Source organism: Leuresthes tenuis, unplaced genomic scaffold (genome assembly GCF_036924035.1).
Source record: "Leuresthes tenuis unplaced genomic scaffold, fLeuTen1.0.hap1 SCAF_16, whole genome shotgun sequence".
In the NCBI taxonomy this organism is placed as follows: domain Eukaryota; kingdom Metazoa; phylum Chordata; class Actinopteri; order Atheriniformes; family Atherinopsidae; genus Leuresthes; species Leuresthes tenuis.
The window spans coordinates 33,072,635-33,095,619 of record NW_027325370.1 but is presented as its reverse complement, the minus strand read 5'-3'; the positions used below and the strand labels follow the sequence as shown (position 1 = coordinate 33,095,619).

At 41.4% G+C, this 22,985-nt stretch overlaps 1 protein-coding gene across 1 annotated transcript in view; it reads right to left on the bottom strand.

Moving 5' to 3' along the window:
* lama5 (laminin, alpha 5) overlaps positions 1-22,985 on the bottom strand; it is a 110,334-nt gene that overhangs the window by 34,757 nt on the left and 52,592 nt on the right. Inside the window, exons 8-33 of the mRNA XM_072367894.1 lie at positions 22,216-22,334; positions 22,031-22,121; positions 21,772-21,906; positions 21,538-21,600; positions 20,324-20,464; positions 18,317-18,454; positions 16,901-17,035; positions 16,296-16,430; positions 15,986-16,123; positions 13,028-13,080; positions 12,525-12,624; positions 12,382-12,434; positions 12,121-12,226; positions 11,914-12,013; positions 11,151-11,307; positions 8,078-8,207; positions 7,719-7,861; positions 7,396-7,499; positions 4,792-4,945; positions 4,477-4,640; positions 3,814-3,922; positions 2,009-2,106; positions 1,682-1,898; positions 1,334-1,460; positions 1,021-1,160; positions 142-257 (exon numbers count right to left, since the gene is read on the bottom strand). Of these exons, the coding sequence (XP_072223995.1) occupies positions 142-257; positions 1,021-1,160; positions 1,334-1,460; positions 1,682-1,898; positions 2,009-2,106; positions 3,814-3,922; positions 4,477-4,640; positions 4,792-4,945; positions 7,396-7,499; positions 7,719-7,861; positions 8,078-8,207; positions 11,151-11,307; positions 11,914-12,013; positions 12,121-12,226; positions 12,382-12,434; positions 12,525-12,624; positions 13,028-13,080; positions 15,986-16,123; positions 16,296-16,430; positions 16,901-17,035; positions 18,317-18,454; positions 20,324-20,464; positions 21,538-21,600; positions 21,772-21,906; positions 22,031-22,121; positions 22,216-22,334 (3,166 nt within the window). The remainder of the gene's footprint in view (positions 1-141; positions 258-1,020; positions 1,161-1,333; positions 1,461-1,681; positions 1,899-2,008; positions 2,107-3,813; positions 3,923-4,476; positions 4,641-4,791; positions 4,946-7,395; positions 7,500-7,718; positions 7,862-8,077; positions 8,208-11,150; positions 11,308-11,913; positions 12,014-12,120; positions 12,227-12,381; positions 12,435-12,524; positions 12,625-13,027; positions 13,081-15,985; positions 16,124-16,295; positions 16,431-16,900; positions 17,036-18,316; positions 18,455-20,323; positions 20,465-21,537; positions 21,601-21,771; positions 21,907-22,030; positions 22,122-22,215; positions 22,335-22,985) is intronic.

Sequence of the window (22,985 nt, the reverse complement as noted above, 5' to 3'; positions counted from 1 at the left end):
GAAACACAGGATTAGAATAAATAAAAGAGGAAGGGAAAGCTTCTATCATATTACTTCAAATGTGCAAAAAGCTTTCTCTAAAATGATTCAATGAAAGGGAACATCCACAGCTGATAATACATTTCCGTATAAGATACTGACTCGATGTAAAAGCTGTTTTGGCCACAGTTGCTGATGAAGTCATATGATTTGTCCAGAGGTTCCTCATTTAGGTAGCTGGAGCTATAGCTTGCCTCAGGAACAACTAACACATAGTCCTGTTGAGTACATTAAACACAAAAGAAAACGTCAAAGGAACACACTTATATATATATTTTAGCTTATAAACAAACACGATTTCATGACCTTTGAGTCTCTTGCGTTTGCTGATTTTTCACCACCATCCAATAATGTTGCATCAATATAATACTGATAATAATACCCATCACTCTGTATGTGAAGGAGGAAACTACGGAAAATGGAAAAGGCCCGCTCTAAAGTTTTGTCCATTGTGGGATACCGTAAAAACACAGTGGTGCAACATAGCGGACTCTTAGGAAGGGGAACTGTGCACTTTTTTGGTATACATGGTTCATTCTAAGGTAATAAAAATAATTATTGTTGTTACTGATGAAATGACACAAAAGAAAACACAGAGAAGACTGTTATATTCTGTATCTGTATAAAAATAGTATCACATCCCCACACCAGATGTGACCCACTGGAGCTTTGAAATGGTAACGCAGCACAACCTTTCCAATAGTATCTGACTACCAAAAAAAAACGTGGAAGCTTACAAATACTATAAAATGACTGAGTCCAGAGCACTGACCAAAGACTGGTGAAAAGCACCAAGAGTACAATCTTATTTTCAAAAACGAGTCTGTGCTACCCCGCCTTTCGCCCAATGACTGCTGGGATAAGCTCCAGCCCACCCGCTACCCGATTAACGGACTGTCGGTATAGAAAATGGATGGATGGAGTCTGTGCTAATAATTAGAGTTCAAAAATTAAAAGTGAAAAATAAAACAAGGGCTTTACCAGCCACAATGTCTTCTCAGGGGGAATGTGCACTGTGAGGATGACATCATGGTCCGTCACATCCAGAATGATCTGATCCTCAGAGACCAGCACGTTACGGCAGCCATACGCATGAGGACAGTAGGAGGCGTTGGTGTGGCCTGAAACACAGTGGCAACTCATGGCACTTTGGTGCTTAAAACTCTGCTATTCCATGCACTTATTCTATTGAAATGTGCTTTCATTTTATTTTCTTAATAAAATTACTTGCATACATTGGTATGTTTGCAAAGTGTTACTGCTTTCATATTCTGTACTACCAATGTGCTCTTACCCTGCCAGATTCGTCCTCCGTTTATGTAGACCTGCATGGGATAAGTAGGGTGGAGAGGCTGGTGATAATGGAGGATGAACACATAGCGCCCGATGGAATGGACACGGGCTGAATACACTGCTGCATTCTGGGGGAGGAGTATGGAAGAGATAGCAGATACTTTATTTTCAGCTTACTTAGTGCAGCTGTAACCAGTTCAACTATGTTAACTTGATGCTATTAAGTTAGACCATTTAGTAAAACAGTACATCAGAATCTATACAGTCATAATCAGAGACTTCAAAACCTGATTACTATAAAGATCAAAGGAAAGTAAATCTAATTCTTCATCATTATCAGCATTTGTACCTGGAGTGAGTCAAGTCGCATATGGTTGTTGTTATCTGCTCCAAAGGGAGGTCTGGCTCCTCCTGTCCAGTCTGGCTCATCGCTCTGGTAGAAGGACAGCGGAGGAGCTGCTGCAGGGGATGCCTGGATGGGTTCCTCTTGTGTTGAGGAGCTCTGGCCTTCCTTCAGGACCAAAGAGTCTGATGGGATCTGGAAGCGTGACGGGACACAGGAGGAACTGGAGTAGGAGATGGATGAAGATGGTTAGGACCGTTTTCTGTTTTTAATGATGCATGTGAATCATTTCAAAAACTTGAGCAAATATACCGTTTCAATGTGTTACTTTACCTGTCAGGTGAGAACTGTCCATGAGTGCTGATACAGTGGACTTTAGGTTCAACATACTCCATGATAAACTGGTCTTTAGGTACTAAGTACACTTTGTTCTAAAGACAATGAAGAAAAACATCATAAACATAAAAATATACGAATCAGAGCGTCTCAATTGTGAGGATTAGATTGGATTCCCCTGCTTTCACCACAAAATCTACTTTACAGTCCAGTAACTTAATATTAACCCATAACTTAAGATTTTTTTCCTCTAGAGAGCCAAATTTAGGTTTATTGATTGCTTAAATGAATGTAGTCCAAGTACATAAATGATCCCAAAGGCCTCATGCTGCTAAAAGACAGTAAATGTCTTGTGGTAAAATTGCATCAGCACCATGCTGAGCACTTATTTTTAACCAAGAAAGCCTAAATATTATTTCATTCTGTGCATTTTAGATGTTAGCCGACAGACTTGCTACAGCTAACATTAGTTCTAAGGGAATGGATGGCTTCGCCAAACTCCTTCACACTTGCTGCACAAACATGGGAAGTGATGAGCGAGACAAGTGTGAATGACTGTTTCTGTGCTCCAACTAATTCTTGGATTCTAGGATTCGTGTATCCTGCATCTGCTGTGACAAAGAAGTTTCCCCACAGCGGGATAATTAAAGTTTTATCTTATCTTAAATTAGTTGTGAAAGGCTTGTACTCCTTTTGAATCTGATGAAATCAAGTAGAATTACTAGGATATTAAGTAAAAGACCCACATTTCTATTATGTTAAGTAACACAAAGTTTTATACCCTGGTGTAAACAAAAGATATTGTCACACCTGTTGGTCAAGTTGACTTTTTGTCCTGTTGTGTGACTTCCTGTTTTATTTTGAAAATGAACTGTGTCACCGGTCTGATTGTCTTCCCAGTTTCCTGATTGTGTCCACCTGTTCCCCCAGTTCCCTCATGTGTACTTACAGTCTGAGGCCCGCTCTAAAGTGTGTCATGTCCTTTCGTCTTGCACACCTGCCTCATTGCCATAGTCAAGTCAAGTCAGAGTATTGTCTGCTTCAAACCACGTTTAGACTCCTTTAGTGCCATTTTTGCTACTTTTTTTCCCATAGAATTGTATTGTTTATATGTACCTTGTTAAAGAGTGACTTTTGCTTTGGCCTTGTGTGCTGTTTTTGTCATTATGGCTCTTCGAGTAAGTCCAGAGCTCTTTTGTTGGTGTAATGTTAATTTCTTATCTCCTCGCTAAGAGAGGTTTTTGTATGCTTCCCAAGAAGCTTTTTGGTCTATTTGTAAACTTCATTCTTCCTCGATAAGAGTGATTTTGGTTTGGCCTTTTGCCGTTTATCGTTGCTACTCTTTGAGTTAAATCAGAGCTGTTAGTTTTGATTGTTATTTTCTTATCTCCTCGCTAAGAGAGGTTTTTGTTTGTTTCACACCTTCAAGTATTTTCAGCTCTGTGAGTCAGACCAGAGCCTGTTCCCATTCATCCCTTTCTTTGGAGGTGTTATTTGTTTCCAGGGTTTTTCCTGTGAATTTTGGTTTGAAAATAAATATTGTCAGCAAAATCCATTCTCTGAATCTGAGTCCTCCTCAAGAGTTCCCCGCATGACAGATATACATAAAAGTGGTTCTTCCAACTGCGGATTGTGTCTGTTATCTGTTTAGTACATGAATAAAATTACATACTAATGTTTCATAAAGAAGCTATCGTCAGGCTGACAAATTAAAACCTAGACTAACTTTAAAAAAACAAGCTCTCAAGGACCCACATCGACTGACTTCTTCCCAGTCTGATCATGTGACAGGGCATTCTTACCAGGAAGAAGCTGGCGCGGTCAGAAGAGAGCTGGATCTCTGTGTCAGCGGGGAGGGAGAAGACTGCCACTCTGTTTTGTTCGTCGATGGCCACAACTCGACACAGGAAGCTATACAAATAACACACATAGACGGACAATTAAGAACCATTGACAAACTAGATGGGGCACAGACAGTGACAGGAAACTGTATATAACCAGAGCTGACACTCCATTCATACATTAAACTTGGGAGTGGTGACACATCAAAGGCAGCATCGTAAACTTTGTGTTTGTTCACATTCTGATCTCTACTGCTCACCATCACTTACGCACAATTCATTCCTTCTCATCTTATTACACCGACTGTCAGCAGTTCATTTGCAATTTCCAAATGAACTGGCAAATGGCAAAAATGTGTGATATTAAAACAATTTTCATTAAAATGACTAGCAAGAGTAATGATGCAAGATGTATGAGCGTGTAGGAGGTTCTAAAGATCTACAGATGCACTGTAACATAGAAAAACACAAGGACAGAAACTGTAATGACTGAGAGTAGGACAAGCATTTTTTCTCTCCATCCCGTCATCTGTTAAAAAAAAATCAAAGATCAGTGTAATTTGTTGGGATAAGTAAAATGAGGTAAAAATAAGTCAAAAGCAGTCATGAAAAATGACTTTTTACCTGTATTTGCAGTGCAGGAGGGTGACACGGTGCTGGTGTGTTCGTGCATCTGGCATGTTGACAGCAACGGATAGAATTTGAGGCAATTCCTCTTCACTGGAATACTCAACCACCAGAACGTAGTCGCCTGGAGATGAAAGTCGTCCTCGAAGCTCAACACTAATCTGCAGCAGAAAGAAAAATAGATATATCTATTTATCAGAGTGGATACGTTTACCTTCTTGTCATGCATTTTAGTCCTTGTCTATCTTTAAATTTCACACAATAATAATGAATAAAATACACACACAATACTACACAAACTCCCTCTCTTACATCATGACCACTGCAGACAGCCATATCAGTATGACGCAGGGTCACTCTCTCAGTTGGGCAGGGGCGTGGAAGGTGGTTGTCATGGCGGCAGCTGGCATCATTACCGGAGATGGATGGGAAGGAGTCCAGAGACAGATACTTGTACAGGAGACAGCTGGACAAACAGACAGACAGCTCAGGGAGACAGTGGTTGTTATGTCCTCTTCAGGCAGAAGGAATAATCTTCTTTTTCATGACCATCATCTTTGTTCAGGTTTTCCAGGCTGAAATCTATTAGTATCATTCGGTTTTAGGCAGGGGCAAAGACAGCCAAATATTGCTTGACTTTGGTTCAGAGTACACTAAACATAAAAAAAATGTATCTGTCAAAAGTTACCGTAAATTTCGGAAAACAGAGCGCACCTGAATATAAGCCACACCCTCTAATTTTAAGAAGAAAAAACATTTTGTACTCGTATAGGCCGGACCGGATTATAAGCTATTTATGAGATATTTACACAGAAAGATGTTACATGTGAGAATTTTTAAACTTTTAATTAAATGCGTATGGCAACATAAACAACTACATACTGCAAATGCTTTTTTTCCCGAATAGTGCCTGTAACAGCCATGGTTTTTAACTTAAATACCGATCTTTAACGTACAAATACGTGGTGTAAATGCTTCTTTTTTCGTACAGTGCCTGTAGCACCGATAATTTCTAACTTAAATACCTATCTTTAACGCACAAATACGTGGTGTAAATGCTTCTTTTTTCATACAGTGCCTGTAGCACCGATGATTTTTAACTTAAATACCTATCTTTAACGCACAAATACGTGGAGTAAATGCTTCTTTTTTCGTACAGTGCCTGTAGCACCGATGATTTTTAACTTAAATACCTATCTTTAACGCACAAATACGTGGCGTAAATGCTTCTTTTTTCGTACAGTGCCTGTACCACCGATGGTTTTAACTTAAATACCTATCTTTAACGCACAAATACGTGGCGTAAATGCTTCTTTTTTCATACAGTGCCTGTAGCACCGATGATTTTTAACTTAAATACCTATCTTTAACGCACAAATACGTGGAGTAAATGCTTCTTTTTTCATACAGTGCCTGTAGCACCGATGATTTTTAACTTAAATACCTATCTTTAACGCACAAATACGTGGAGTAAATGCTTCTTTTTTCGTACAGTGCCTGTAGCACCGATGATTTTTAACTTAAATACCTATCTTTAACGCACAAATACGTGGCGTAAATGCTTCTTTTTTCGTACAGTGCCTGTAGCACCGATGATTTTTAACTTAAATACCTATCTTTAACGCACAAATACGTGGCGTAAATGCTTCTTTTTTCGTACAGTGCCTGTAGCACCGATGATTTTTAACTTAAATACCTATCTTTAACGCACAAATACGTGGCGTAAATGCTTCTTTTTTCGTACAGTGCCTGTACCACCGATGGTTTTTAACTTAAATACCTATCTTTAACGCACAAATACGTGGCGTAAATGCTTCTTTTTTCGTACAGTGCCTGTAGCACCGATGATTTTTAACTTAAATACCTATCTTTAACGCACAAATACGTGGCGTAAATGCTTTTTTTTCAAACAGTGACTGTAACACTGATGGTTTTGACTTAAATACCTGTCGCTAACCAGGAAAAGTCATTGATCACCTTCTTCATCTTCCTCCTGTGCACTAAAACCATCAAAGTCATCTTCTTCAGTGTCTGAATTAAACAGCCTCAGAACTTTGTCACTCACTTCAGTTTCTTCGTTGTCGCTCTCACAATCTCATCTCAGATTGATCACCTTTCATTTAAAAGCTGCATCATATGCATTTCTTCGTTTGTTTTCCATGTTGAGGGTGAGTACAAATGACCGATTTACAATAATTTAGTTGTGTAAGTGTGTTTGATTTATCGTACAATTTCATTGGACCACTGTGAACTATTCGTTCATTTCATTTGTCTAATGTTACGAGGCAAAATGTTTTTGGCGGCATGAAAAAAAAATCATATATTAGCCGCACCGTATATAAGCCGCGGTGCTCAAAGCCTGGGGAAAAAGCAGCGTCTTATAGTCCGGAATTTACAGTACTTTCTATTTCTTCATGACAGCTGCTTGTCATAGAAGGTGTTTTTCTGTCTTCTTTTGTGCTGGTTTTCAGTGTCATTGTGTTCATTTTTGTTTCTTTGTGAGCTTTTTGTGCTCAGTTAGAGTCTTTTTGTGGCCGTTTTGAGTTTCCTGGTCGTTTTGAGTCTGAGTGTCTTAGTGGCTGTTTTATATCTCATGGTGGTTTTAGTTTTGTTTAATTTTGGAGTTTTCTTCAGCAATGAGAATGCCAGGAAGTCACTGAACGTACACTGTACCACACAAAATACCATAACCTCTTCTCATACTCATTGCCGTTTTTCCAAGCGACTGCTTTCTGTGGCCTTGTAATTACTGTACAAACACATGAAGAATCTTACTGAACATAAGGGCGGTCAGTAGAGCAGAAACACACGAGGAGAGGCACTGGATTTAGCTAAATCTTCATTGTTTTTTTTAGTGCTTCTCTCCTATGAACTGAATACTTAGTGACAGTATAAAAAAGAGGTAAGAATATTTACTTCTGGTTAACCTCAGGTACAAGGCTGTAGGTGCAGGGTTCAGTAACTCTGATCTGTAGGATGGGAGCTTCATAGTAGGCACTGGGCAGCAAGACCAGGTAGTCCTGAAAGTAAAACAGAGTATAAATAGTTTTCTTTGGTATCCTACAGGAAAAACTTGTGTTGATATGGTTGTGGCAGTTTTAGTGGATAAAATACACTCTATCTGGTAATTTTCTTGACTTAACATGACAACACGTTTGCCCTTTAGCCCTCTGTATTACTAATATAGGGCTACCCTGTGTGTGCATGTAGTAAACCAGCAGATGTTTAGTGTGTCTCACCAGCAGGATTCCCTCAGCCTCTATAACCACAGTCCACATTCCTGGGTTCAGAACAAAAGGCTCCACAAAGTTGTTCTGGGGAACATTGACAAAGGTCGGCTGCACACTGGGAGCAAAGATGATTTGCTTGGACTGCTCGGAACCTTGAAAGCAAACACCAGAGTCAGACATAAAACATTTGAACTTGTGTGACATTACTGGAGTGGCTGGACAAAAGCTAAACTTTAATCAGATTTAAAAATGTGGTTGCTTAGCAACCAGGTGCAAAAACAATGTCAGCCATTCATCTCATGTACTGCTGTTTTGTAACTCGCAGTCAAAAACACTCACACTGACACTCTTGTGATTGGTGGACTTACCTCTGCGGTTGACCTGATAGGCTGTTATTTTACCATTGGAGGTGACATCCTCAGAATTGATATATCTGAGGATGAAACGAGTCAGATAGACGTCTGCCTCACTCACAAAAACCTGAAGCTTCACTGCAGTCTACAAGGACCCGGTCCAAGGGGAGGATGTTTGAGGAAAGAGTAAAATGGAGAACAGAGCTAGTTTGAAGGGCAAAAAATAGGAATTTGTTTTCTTAACCCCTGAACTCTGCACTGACCTGTGGCCCTGAAGAGGAAATCAGTATTGAGATGACTGAGTGAGAGCAGAGTCCATAACAAACAGCTGTTCATAAACCAGCCACCACACATCTTATGTGTCATCTGAAAGGATTAGGGATGAAGAATAGGAGGAAGAGCATTCAGATTTCTTCACAAGAATATCGCTGTGTTCCACTTGAGTCAGTCCATTTGAACAAAGTCTAGATCATAATAAAAAGGGGAACCACGTTTGCCCAAACAAATTTACTTGCTTTCAAATGTAAAATGTTGTTCTCCCACAGCTGATGTTACAATATTTAGAAGCCATGAAAAACTGCTATCTAATAAGCACAGAACAATACCGTGTTCACATTCACAGCCTTGTGCCTGAGCCACTCTTGTGTTGTCCTGGCTGTGTGCTTAGGGTCACTGTCATGTTTGACGGTGAACCTTTGGCCCAGTCTGAGGTCCTAAGCACTGTGGAACAGATTTCCAGTGAAGATCTCTTTGTACTTTGTTCAATTCATCTTTCCCTCAACCCTGACCAGTCTCCCAGTCCCTGCTGATGAAAAACAACCCCACAGCATGATGCTGCCACCACCATATTTTACTGTTGGGATGGTTATGGGCAGGCAAGGAGTGGTGCCTGGTTTCCTCCAGACATAACGTTTAGATCTGAAGCTAAACAGTTCAATCTTGGTTTCATCAGAACAGAGAATCTTGTTTCTCACACTCAGAGTCCTTCAGGTGCTTTCTGCTAAACTCCAAGAGGGCTTTAATGTGTTTTGCACTTTGGAGGGGCTTTTGTGTAGTCACCCTGCCACAAAGCCCAGATTGGTGGTGGGCTGCAGTGATGGTTGTCCTGCTGGAACTTTGTCCTATAGCCACACAGCATATTTGGAGCTCAGTCCGAGTGAGCATCGAGTCACCTCTCTTACTGAGGTCCTTCTCCATCGACTGCACAGTTTCACCATGCAACCAGCTCTTGGTGGAGTCCTGGTTGTGTCAAATTTCTTCTATTTGAGAATTATGGAGCCTACTGTGCTCTTGGGAACCAGTGCAGCAGAATTTTTTTGTAGCCTTCCTTCTGCACCAACAATCCTGTCTCTGAGCTCTGCAGGCAGTTCGCTTTACCTCACGGCTTGGCTTTTGCCCTTATATGCACCGTGAGGCTAATTATAGAGAGGTGTGGACCTTCCCTTCAGTTTTTCACTCGATTTTAGAATGAACCCCTAATGGAATGATGCAACACGTGTGCTTTAACCATTCCCCCCACAGCATGTGTGTGGTTTTAACATATTCAAGACGCACAAACAATTCAATTTCTTAAATAATATTCATATAAAAAAGAAAAATCTCAAATGGTTTTCATCTCGTGTTTGTAGTTTCTTTGAAGGCTGAGAAAATGAAAAGCTTTCTATTTTCCAGAAAACCCAGTGCAGTGCAAATACTGCACTGACCTTCGCAGATCCAGTCTTAGTTTAGTTTGTGCCGCCAACATTCCATCATCATGCAGGGATATGCAAATCTTTGGAGCACTCAGAGGTATCACAGTAAGGTGTCACTTCTTTATCCAGCATGTGCAGAGTAAATTTGAATGTCTGTCTCTGACATTTTTAGGCTATTTGTATTGTATTTGTATAAATTTCACTGATTGACAACTAGCTTGTTAGAACTCTGTGGGGCAGAGCTTTTTCTTTATACTCTACTTTTTACGGACTGTTTATAAACTATAATAACATAAAATTCTTATTCAACTTTCATGTACACATGACTGTACGACCTCTATGCATATTTGGAACACAGTCGAAATCTGAAGGAAAGCATAGAAATCGAGAGAGAAAGAGACACAGTAAGACATTACTCTTCTCTTACTTCCCATTCCAAAGAAGGCAGAAGTGCCATGTTTGTCCCTTCCCAGCACTTACAGTTACCACAGTAGTAGCTCCAAGCATCCTCTATGACCGACACCCTGCCCCGAACATGCGAACCACCCCAGTTGGCATAGCGCAGCACCACATGGAAGAGGTCTGGAGAGGTGACCGACACCGACACCAACACTTTGGACTGCCAAGGAAGCAACAGGTAAGGCAGCAGGAAGCAAGGAAGGATTGGAACAAGAGACAGAGATAAGAAGGGGAGCGGATAGGAAGAATTGGGAACAATAGGGAGAAGGAAGTAAAAATCAAATTAGCAGAAGGACAGAGGGATATGATGATAAGAGAACATATCAAGGACGACAGAGATGATAGAAAACACCAACCACACCATTACCTTTACCACCAAAAGAAAAGCAGCAAACACATTCAGGATGAATTTCTTCAAACACATTTTCTTTCGATTTATGCTTTTCAGCACAAACTTTCATTGGTGTTCAGGAGCAGTTCCTCTTTACAGTGGATCCATTTACTGATTTTACAGCTATTATCGGACTAAGTTGAACTATTCATTGAAATTCAAATGAAAAAAACATTTGAAATATGTGCAGAGATACACAATATGTGCTGGCAAAGTAGGTTAACCAAAGAGAAACAACAAGAGCCAATCATGCATGGTTTCATCATGAGAAATAATGCTTTCATGCAAGAGAAGAAGAAAGGATGGGCCACAGTCGCATAAACTGTTCTGTACAAAATGAAGACAGTATAAAACTTAATAAAAAAGTGCCATAAATACAGCATCAACAAATTCTTGACAACGCAGCAAATGTGATAAGTTAAAGTGATTAATGTTGGCTACAAATGAACAATTAACACAAAAATACAGATACTGTTGTATGCAAAGTCTGTGTAACGCTGTGTGAAGTAGATCAATAGAAAAGGTCAAAGGTAAGTGACGTTCCTACCTGAATGGGGGACATCTGAGCATAGCCTCTCCAGCTGAAGTTTGGGAATTCCAGAAGGTTGTAACCGATTCGCACCGGTCGGCCATCCAACATCATTCCTTCCTCAATCTCAAACTTCAGATGGTGGAGGTCTGGGAAGTAATGATCTGAACGAGGTCTGTGAATACAGGAAATCCATGTAAAAAGTGAAAAAATCTCATGCTGCTCCAACTTATGTGGTGATAATATTCCTTTGGCCAACGCGACTGACACTTGTTCATCTACCATCCTAACACACTCCACAGTAGATGTACTGTGCAGAAGCACAGTTTCCAGCAGAGTTTTAGGACAAAAGGTAACACAGTATTAGTTTGAGATTAAGCATTAATTCCACTGGTGAAAAATAATTTCTACAGCAGTTTATGGGTACTTTCACACTTGAGCCTAAAGGAAAGCGTGTTTGATGGGTGTGATGACTATGCATAGGACAACAATCTGTCAATGTGAAAGAGCCAGACTTAGGTCCAGATCAGGTGGTCAGCTGATAAAATATTAACTACACCAGAATGTCTTGTACATTTTCAAACACAAAAGTCATTTACTAAGAATGCCTTTCTCTGGCATAAGTGGGAAAATACTGACCCTGACATCTAACTAATCTTTTGTTTGCCACTATATATTCACTTCATGTCTCTCTGCTTGTTTAACCAATCGTCATTGTTTGCTCCTCCCTTATTATTCACCAAATACTACTTGAAACTCCTCTAAGGTCAGTTGAACTCACAGGTTGCACTTTGTTCCCTCTACATTGGGTCTGCAGCGACATTGGCCATTCCGGTCTCCACAGAAATGACCTACTGCTCCCCCAATGTCACATCGGCAACCTATGCACACAATTTACAAAGGCAGATTAACAAGCATAGAAGCATCAAAGCTTTTGTCTGAAGAGAAAACTTCAACTCGTTCAAGCTTTTTACGAAAGAACACTGACCCTGGCAGCCAAAGTAGTTGTGATCCTGCAGGTTATAATAGCCATCTTTACAGGTAGAACAGGTTCCACTACAGACGCTGGGCTTACAGTGGCATTGACCAGTTTCCTAGCAGACACAAGAGAGATAATATTACCATAAGCATGACAACAAGGGTTTTATTGAAAAAAGACTACAGACAAATATGAGTGGCATATGGAGCGTATTACAATATAATTTGACGCACAGTGACCTTTACTTACACCAAGCATGCCTAAACTTACCTGTGCACATTCAGCAACACCACTCAGTGTCCCCACAATGTTGCACTCACAGCCTGCAGGAGAGAGCAGAGAATTCATTTATGAGTTTATTTACTGCTCTCCACTTAATGAGACATAAGTGAGGTGTGAGTCGGTTATCTTACTGGAGCATCCATCTGAGGTATCAGGGCTAAGGTTCCAGTACAGAGGTTTACATTTGTCACAAGCTGGGCCCTCGACATGATTGCGACACTCACATTGACCCTACAGAACGGATGAATAAACCAATTAATGAATTTCTTAAGGTTAATATTCCAAACATCTACATGACTCAAAGTTAAGGTACATTTCCTCTATGTTTAATCAAATTATAATATTTGAGCACCACTATAAATTAGAGCAAAGCAGAATAAATAAATAGGGTGTGTTGTATGATGCCAGGGGAAAAGAAAAAATGTTGCTTCCTACTTCGTCATTTTGGAAAATGTTAAATGCACCCAGAAACAAAGGTGTAACTACCATTCATCTTATTTCTTCTTCTAAAAAAGTCATTTTTGACTTTTTTTGACATATATTTCTTATTTTTTCATATTGCTGCTTTTTTACAAAATCCTCCTGCATCATTCCTCCCACTATGCTTGTGAAATGAACAAAAGAGGAGACTTACCACCACTGGCAGTACTGCATACTGAACGGATCCAGCAGGGTGACAAGTACCGGCTTTGAATAACAAAGAAACACAGAAACATCCCACATTAGGGTCAAGTGTGAATGTGGTTATACATAGTTAGCATACATTAGCTTACAAAAGTTAACATCTATGAATTTTCATGTTTTTTTTAATGAAATGTTGACATTAAGCTAGCTAGAAGTTGTGCAGTTCAACAACAGTTTGATTTTCTGGATTCATCTTTCCATATTGTAATCAGCCTTAAAGTTTGACACTAAAAAACTGTGCAGTTCAGTCGAGGCCTCTTCTGATACTTAGTGAACTCTACTGACTTGAAAACACAAGTCAGTAGAGTCGATTCGAACTGATGAATTTAAGTGTTTCACAGTCAAAGGCCCAGATGTACTATACCAGGCAAATTAGCATTTAGTTGCAAAACATAAATAAAGACAGCTGTGTCCGTGTACCCAGCATTAAGTCGGACTCGTTCCAGGTGGGTGTTGGACTCTGCTGAGGTTGTGCCTTGTCTCCACTCCTGTTTGTGATATTCATGGACAAGGTGCCAAGGCGTAGCCGAGATCAGGAGGGCGTTGTGTGTGGTAGTCTGAAGGTTTCATCGCTGCTTTTTGCAAATGATGTTGTCCTTTTGGCTCCATCACAGGAGTGCCTCCAGCATGCACTGGAACTGTTTGCAGCTGAGTGTGAAGCGGTTGGTATGCGGCTCAGCACCTCCAAGTCTGAATCCATGGCAGAGGTCCTATTCCTTGGCACGACCAACTGGGACAAGGCCCCGAGGTTGGCCTTGGACTGGGAATGGCTCCGGCTCATCCAGGATGAGCTGGAGGAAGTAGCGGGGGACAGGGATATCTGGGCTTCTCTACTCTCCATATTGCCACCGCAACCCCATGTGGATTAAGCGGTAAAGGATGGATGGATGGATGGATGGATGGATGGATGGATGGATGGATGGATGGATGGATGGATGGATGGATGGATGGATGGATGGATGGATGGATGGATGGATGGATGGATGGATGGAACATAAATATTAGCTATGAGAGTGTCCAGTTCTGCAGGTGTCAATCGAGAGCTGCCCTGAACTTAAAACACAGGTGCAACAAGCTTATTTCAGTACTGACCAAAGCAGCCTGCCAGGAGCAGGGCAGTTGGTCAGAAAAAGTCATTAACCTCTCATAATTTCACTGGCTCACAGGCGGTCAGCTGTTACATAATTTAGCTGGTGTCTGGGTGCTGACTTGCGCCTCGGGGGGGTGGGGGTGGGGGGGGGGGGGGGCACGCCTGGGCACGCCACAGTATGGGTGGGTTGGTGCAGTTCGTGGTGCCGGGCTGGTTGCTCTAGGACCTCCGATGTGTCCACAGGTTGTTGTTTTTTTAGGGTGTTGGGGCGTGTGGTGGGGTGGGGCGATGCTTTTACCCTGTTTGTTGGGGGCCTGGGTGATGGTGGGTCTCAGGTAACGGGGGTGCCTATTGCAGCCAGTCTCTGGCTGCCCTCTCCAGGGGAGCTACTCTCCCCCGGTGTATACCCTCATACCCCTCTCCCTTCTGGCTCCTGTACACAGCACACACTCACACATGAAGGGTTTTGGGGGCGTGTGTGTTCTGTGGGGTGTAGTGGATGGGGCCACGTAGGTGGTCCCCTTGGCTACACTCTGCAGTTCCCCGCCCCTGTTTTAATTACACCTTAGACATCACTACTTATCAAACACACACACACACACATTAGGTCTTGGGGGGTGGTTGCATCTGGTGTGCGGGGCTATTTGGGTATGTAGGCTGCCCAGAGGGCCGCGCTCCCAGTTCTACAAGTTTGGCTGCCCCTCAATTTTAATTGCTCACTATTAGAAAATGTTGAAGAGCCGGAAGGGTGAGGGGAGGGGTCTTCTTCCCACACCCCTGTTGCCTGGTTGCTGCCCGGGGCGAGAGGGGCCAGGAGGATGAATTATTCTGCTGGTTCGGGGTCTGTGGTGGCTGGGGGGCTGCTGGCCCCCTGGTGTGCCCGCTGCACCACACCCCAGTTGAGTTGAGAGAAGGAGGACGTGTGTAGATGTATGGGACGTGCAAGTGTGTGTGGGGATGATTGGGCCTGGGCCTGGGTCCTCTGCGGTCTTCTGGGTGGATGCGTGGTTGTGGTGGGCTTCCTGGGTTCTGTGCTCTGTGGGGGCTGCTGGTGGCCTGGGTCTTGTGGCCCTCTCTGCCTGCTTCTGATTGCTTGGGGGGGTTATGGATTGTGGCCCTGTACACTTATACACTCATAACTAAGCATGGTTATCATGTAGGACCTGTGCCATGGGTGTTGCATGTTTATGCACACACACATTCATTAGTCCAGTAGCATGCTCACTAAGCAGTTGATGTGTTATCCCGTGGTTTCAGCTCATCTATATCCACAGCTGTGTTGTATGCGATTGCTTCTACTTGTGCTTGTTTTTGTTTGTTTGTTTTTTCTCTGCTTGTCTGCTTTCAGGTGCTCCTGGTGGCTCTAAGGCTGGATTCCCCTCAGAGGCCATGGATTGTTGTCTGTTTTGTTTTTTACAGGTGTAGCAGCTGGTTGTCTGGTTTTTGTTTCTATTTTTGTTCTGTTTCCTCTTCTTTCCTCTTCTTCTTTCCTTTTCCCCCGGTCCGGTTCAGCTCTATTACATGTTATATATTGTAAACAAAAATAAATAAATGGGCATCAAGGGGAGCTTTACATTTATAAAACTTCCCTTGGCAAAGCAAATCTGTTTGGCATCAAAGGTATTCAGACTACAATTCTGCTGCCATAATGCTGGACAGGACAAGGGGGGAAAAAACAACAAATACAACATAATTTAGCTGTGCTAAAGTCTAACCATCTAAATGTGCTCACAATTTCTCTGTTTCATCCTTTGTGCTTAGCTGTAGGTTATATCAGCTGCAGCTGCTGAGGTGTTTACTCTGTGTGTATGCCATTACCTTGGCAGTTTGGGAAGCCATAAAAGCCGTGTGCACAGCTGTCACACCTCAGCCCCACCACACTGTGTAGACACACACACTGTCCTGTCACCTGGTCACAGCCCGTGTAGCGAGAGCCTTCAGGAGAACACTGACAGGCTGGAGCAGACACACGAGTTATCCATCTGTATATCTGTATTTTGTACTGATCAATACTGTGTGTTGATACATTGTAGAAGAGCTAACAAGCTTTCAAAAATAGCATAATTTAGATGTTTCAGTCAGTCTGTGTAGACTAAAGGACATCCTGATGCTTTCTTGTATGACTTACAGGTGCAGCTTGGGTAGCCATAGTAACCAGGAGCACACTGGTCACATGATGCTCCACTGTAGTTGGGCCGGCAGTGGCAAAGGCCTGATGCAGTGCAGCTTGTATCTATCGAGGTGCGAGGATCACAAGCACACTCTGGAAAAAGAGAAAATACAAAAGGTGCAAATCCTCTATTACAATACGAGGTTAATGTGAATATCTGGGTTGAAATGCATAATGATAGCATGAAATTCTTCCCAATGAAAAGAACTGTCTAAAGATATCTATGCTTTAATCCACTCCAATGTGTTCAAGTGTTCAAGTGCATAATTTTTTACATTTCCAGTTGTGACAGGAAAGTACATTTTTTGCATTTAATTCCATCCCAGTCCTGGGATTCCAATAAGTAACCCTTGAACCAAACCTGTCTGAGGTTATAAAGCAGTGAAATATCCTTTTCTTGCAACACACCATTTCATTTTTGGCATTTTTTGCACTAAAAAGTTTAATAATTTCACAAGGCATTGCAACACTTCATCAGGGGGTACATAGTTGAGTGCTTCCATGTGCGTCCTTCTATGAGAGGCAGTCATTCATTCATTTTTTTTCAGCGTATGTGGGATTACCTTGACAGTTGGGGAAGGAGTGGAATCCAGATCTGCACTGTTCACATCGAGAACCCTGAAATTCTGGTTTACACAGACAATGACCGGAGGCATCGCAGCCTTCAGACAGTGAGCCATCTGTACTGCAGCCACACACTGCAGAGAGAGGCCAGGAGTCACTTCACACCAAACATTTATGCAGATATGTTCCAATTAATAACTACAGACATGATAACACACAAATCATGCATTTACATAAGCTACATAACTGGATATAAGAGTGTCATAGAGAGCAGTTTGTTTTCTAAAGTAGTTCTGTTGCTCTTTTTTTCATTCTTAACTTTGTGAGACCTTACCTTCACTTGGAATTATCATGGTGTCTGTATTCCGACATCCTACCTTAAGGGTCTTAATGGGAGCGCATTATGGAAAAATCACCAGATTTGCAGGGTAAAGTCATGTCCCTTTACACCCAGCCTCCTCCCACCGTACCTCTATTCCAAACTCCAAATGATGCTGCATTCACTGCATCTTAGATTTGGGAAGTTTAAATGCTTTTATTCTGGCTTTCTACTTTCTCACTTATAATAAAATAAAATAAAATAATGATCTACCAGTATTTTGTTTAATGTTTTATGTCCCCACAAGAAAATCTGACTTTTCATTCAAAAGCTACAAATTCAACTTCCTATTTGTCACTGAATGCACCATCAGTACAGCGCTGCTAGCTGAAAAAAACAAATGTTGGTGAAATTTCACCCATATAAGGAAGAGTTCTTAGTGTTGGCTCCTAAAAACTTAAATAAAACAGAAAAAAATGGAGTCCTGAGTTTTAGAACTGAAATGTGACGGGGAATTTTCAGGGGTACTATCAACAGGAATTGTGTTTGACCACTTCAACACACAACTTGCGAGGGATCAGTTGTAAGGATCGTAGCTGTCCGTGGTCAAACTGCTGACAAAGGACATGTGAGTATTTAAGGATTAAACTGCCAGTCAAGAATTTTCCTCTCAGTTTGGCATGCGGTCTGAGTTCTCAGGTATTTGCTGTATACTCTCTAATATTGTAATAACATGGTTAAAAAGTATCACAGACTTCAAAAGCAAGGACCACAAGGAAGACATAGGTGGACTGGAGTGGTCGTTCCACACCCTATGATTATATGCTTGTACTGAGGTGTAAATTAATGGATGAAAAAGAAAATCTTCTTTCTGTATCATTTTTAATGGAGCATATCACAGTCATTGCATTAAGCCCTCTGAAAATAATGTCAGCTTTTAAAAAAAGGGAATAGCATGTCTACATTTTGTATAGCCTTCAGTATGTTGCCTCAGCTTTTCCTCAGCTTTTGACATCATCAGTCTCTATCAGTTTGCTGTGGCTGTGAAGTCTATTTGTGAAAAGGTGTTAAAAACTTTAAGAGAGTAGTGACTCACGTTGGCAGAGTGGGTAGGTGAAGTAACCAGGTGCACACTGATCACAGTGGTAACCCTGGAAACCTGTCCTACAGTTTCCTTGACCAGTGATCAAGTCACATGACCCATCCCGACAGCCTGGACCTGAACACTGACAGGCTGGATAGGCAAATACACACAGAGTTAGACGAACACAACAGCACCAACACTGACCAATATACTCTTCTTAATGACTGGGAAACAAAGTCAAACCACAAGAGTGTGCAACACAGTGAAAGTGGAGTCTAAGCGTTGCTTTTATCAGCCCCTATGACTGGGGTGAAGGTGTGCATGTAAAATGATCTACAGTGATTAACACAGCTTCATTGAGTGCTGTTTGTCTTTTTATTCAGTGTGTGTGTGTGTGTGTGAAGGCTGACTCCTGGGTGATACATAAGCAAACTGATAAACAGAGCATGTGGAGTTCCTGGCTGTCTTTGTATTTGAACTCAGCGTGTATGTTAGAGAAACAAATGGACACAAAACTTAAATCTATGCTATGAGAGTACAGTATGTGTTAGAACTGAAACAAATCGAAACAAAGCTTTCAGCTAAAAGACAAATCAGCAACTATTTAGCTCATGAATGAATCAGTTGTCATTCTTAAAATAAGAAATTCACAAGGACCTAAAATAATCAGGCTTCAGATCTTAAATTGTGGGGCTAATGCTTGTCTGTATTCTACCATTTTGTAAATGATTTCATTTGTACAGTTTCTTGGACAAAAGAAACATATGATTGGGGCAGCTGTAGCTCAGGAGGAAGAGCAGTCGCCCACCAATCGGAAGGTCGGTGGTTTGACTCTGGCTTCCCCAGAATACATGTCAAAGCGTCCTTGGGCAAGACACTGAACCCCAGTGTATCATTGGGGGTATGAATGTGTGTGAATGATTAGAAAAGCACGTAGTTAGGAATCTTAAGACGTGCTGTATGAGTGTGTGTGAGTGGGGTGAATGCGGCATGTAGTGAAGCGCTTTGAGTGGTCAGTTAGACTAGAAAAGCGTTATACAAGTACAAGTCCATTTACCATTTACCATATGAGGAATATATATTTGAGGAAGTTATATTCTTTGATGGTGAACAATAGACATCCTCTCCACAGCATCCTGGCAGGTAGGGGAGCAGCTGCAGTGCGAGGCTCATCTGTCTGCGCTGCGACTGAGAGGTTCAGGAGGTCCTTTGTCCTCACAGCCAAACACAGTGTTGGTAATAATGCCGTAACGGCATTATTTTTTTCAGTGACGAGTAATCTAATTAATTACTTTTCCCATCGTTGCAACGTCGTTACTGAAAATGTGAAGAGCCGCGTTACTACAATTTGGTTGAATGAAGCGCAAGGTGCCACGTTTTGGCCACACATCAGCTGCCTGGAGAGAGCAGGGTGATGACGCCGTTGCAAATGTGACGATGATTGGCTGGGTGGGTGGATCATGCCCTGCTCGTGCTGTCTCACTGCACACTCTGACTGCCAAACACAACAAGACACCGACAATGGCGACGAGCCAGGGAAATTCAAAGGTATCGTTCTCAAACTGGAAGTACTGGCTCTACTTCTCACTCATTTTAATTAAAGGCAAGAATGTTTCTGCCCAGGAAAAAATACTTTATCCACAGCTCGAATCTTGACGCAGCTCACATCAACACATGCTGACACTTGTGGCTGCTGCTGCTAACCCAACACGAGCCCAAATACATAAATATAGTGTTCTGTTTATTGTGCAGTCGCCTAAAATACAGTTAGAGAGATTTGCACTAGTTTTTTTTGACTGAGTGATTAAGCCATTATGTCCATTGTACCTTTCAAACCTGGAGCAATGCACATATTGTATTAACGTTTTTAAAACATTATCTATCATTTTCTTTTACAAATATTAATGATCATGAAGGCAGTAATTCAGAATAAAAAGTGAAAAATTGAAATTTCTAATGAACGGTTGAAAGTTTTAGAAACAAAGCTGGGATCCCAACAGGTTGATATGGATCTCTCACCCTGACAGTTAGGTCCATAGAAACCTGGAGCACAAGTGTCACAGTGGTCTCCAGTGAATCCTGGTTTACAGATGCAGGTTTGAGTTTGAGGATCCGGCCTGCAAGAGTTATCCACAGTACCCGGTGCACTGCACTCACAGTCTGGAAACACAATAGAGGTGTACATTTCAATACTCTGTGAGTAAAACTTGTCGTTAACTAGTCATTAAAATTGTTTAGAAAAAGGAACAGTGGGAAGTGGAAAAGAAAAGGGATTCAGTTACAGATTTCCCAGTGATAAGAAAGAACCAATGTTCTAACTTCTATCTATCACACATGAAGACAGCTTCACAGCTGGCAGGTGGTTTTGTTATAGTCACCATCATGTATCTGTGAGGTAGGACTGAATGATGTCTTGGACCAGCTTATCACCTTCCACTGATATTCTATTCACAACAGAATGATTTTCTCAAAACTCCCCCAAACATCTGACCTCCACCATAAATATCAGAGGAGAGCATGGGAAAATTCACATACATATTCAAGGTCAGAGCTCGCTGCTACAGCATGAAAAATGCAATTCATTGCAGACAATACAAGCCCATACTTCATGTTTTGTCTCATTAACTTAATTTAATTTGTTTTAATACTTTCATTTATGCATTTCAGGATATGTATGTTAAGCTAATTAAGTTGCAAGACAAAACATGTATTATCCTGGGTTCAAACAAAGAAATAAAAAGTCAAAGCAAAATGTTTTTTATTTGCGTTTTCCATATCATCTCAAGGTGTATCTGCTTCAGGTTTTGAGCCTATTACATAGTTTGGAATCCTGGAACGAACCTCTGCACATTTCTGCAATGAAATTCTCTTTGGAAAGAGATTTCCAGTCAAAACTGCCAATTATCATCTTAGCACTATTATTTTATCAGTACTGCTATGACCACCTGTCTTCAGCAGTTTCAGTGTTGAAAGGAGTGAAAAAAAGGGGAATTTGTGGATTTCCTGAGGAATCTAATCATGAGCTGAAGGGAGTGACTGAAAGAAAAAGACCTTGGATCTGAGCCCCAAAGAGTGTCTGGGTTCACCCTTAGAGATAGGGGTGCATGTCATATGTTCAGTGTGACATCCTTGTCACTTGTCTGACTCTATGTTGTTCCTATATAGTTTTTTACCATATTTGTAATGGTTTAATGTAATGTATTGTCCACTTGTGCCGACTGTTGATAACTTACTGATAATCTCTCCAGCTGGTTTGGCTTCACCATTGTTGTTGTTGGTGGGAAACGTGGGGATGGCTGATGGAGAAAGAGAGATCAGAAAATATCAAAGAAGTAGTTTATTTCTTTTGTTTTAGTTCAGTTTTTTGCTTTGGGGTTGAATTTGATGTTTTAACCAGTTCCTGGATCTACTGCAGCACACATCAAAACAAAGGCAGTATTTCAGACATTTCTTTTGTTGGAACTCACGGTAACACTCAGGGAAGTTGATAAAACCACTGGCACAGGAGTCACAGTTCTCCCCGGTGTAGTTTGGTTTGCAGAAGCACCGACCAGTTAAATCCTCACAGCTACCATTTGTAAACTCTGACTGACAGTTACAGGCTATTGTAACGAGCAGGTGGAAAAAATAAGAATGATTGATCACCAAGAAGACAAAACATGCTGTAAAAAAAGGAAACGTTTATTCATTGAAATGATCTTTTAACATCCAACAGCTGTAACTCACGTGAGCAGGCCAATGGGGAGTCGATCGGCTGGTCAGGTGACCTGTAATAGGAGGGGATGCAGAACTCACAGTTGACTCCAGTGGTGTGATGCTGAGGGGAAAAGGTTTCAGTTACATTTACATCACTAGAACCTTCAAAATCTGTTTTACTCACAGACTTTACGTAATTAACGAGCCTCAGTTACCTGACAGTTGAGGCAAACCCCTCCCCCTCTGTGATGTCCATGGATGTCAAGGCTGCCTCTCCTCCGATCAACCTCTGGGTCGTAGTAGCAGTCGAAAGAGTGCCGGTGACAGTTACATGCTGAAAGTGGGAAATAATAGAAAGTGTTACAAACAAATGAAAAACTATGAACACAACTGACAGTCAGGAATTAAACATTCTTTTATTGCTGATGAGAGATGATTAAATGGTCCTGAGAGATAGCAGCTGTGTTATGTATGGGGTTACATGTTTAAATAGGTCTCTTGCTTTCAGTAAAATAGATACTGTTCATTTTAAGTTGCGTTTTTGATTGTTTTTACATTTCTGATTATATCAAATAAGTGTGAGGAGGGAGGCAAGACAAATCAATAGTTCTCATCATCTTGTCATAAGACGCCATCTACTATAGCAACTGCTTCTGGCCAAGACGCACAACAGGGGAAAAGAGCGAAGAAATTACGAAGCAAATAACAGAGCAAAAACCAGACCAAGGAGTTGAATCACATACAGCAATTTTAAGACTGTGGTAGAACCAAAGCAAAAATATGAGATGTGTGAAGTCTATGAAGTCAAAAGCTGCTGTGCTGACACCTGTTTCTGTGGTTCAGAAAATCTGAGATCACACCCCACTGAGTGTCACATGTTTCTGACCAAATCAAAAATGCTGAGATGAGTGAAGCTGTAATTAGTTCAACCACACTGAGCCGAGGATCACGTTTTAGATCATAAAAGGATTATGTCATGCCTGAC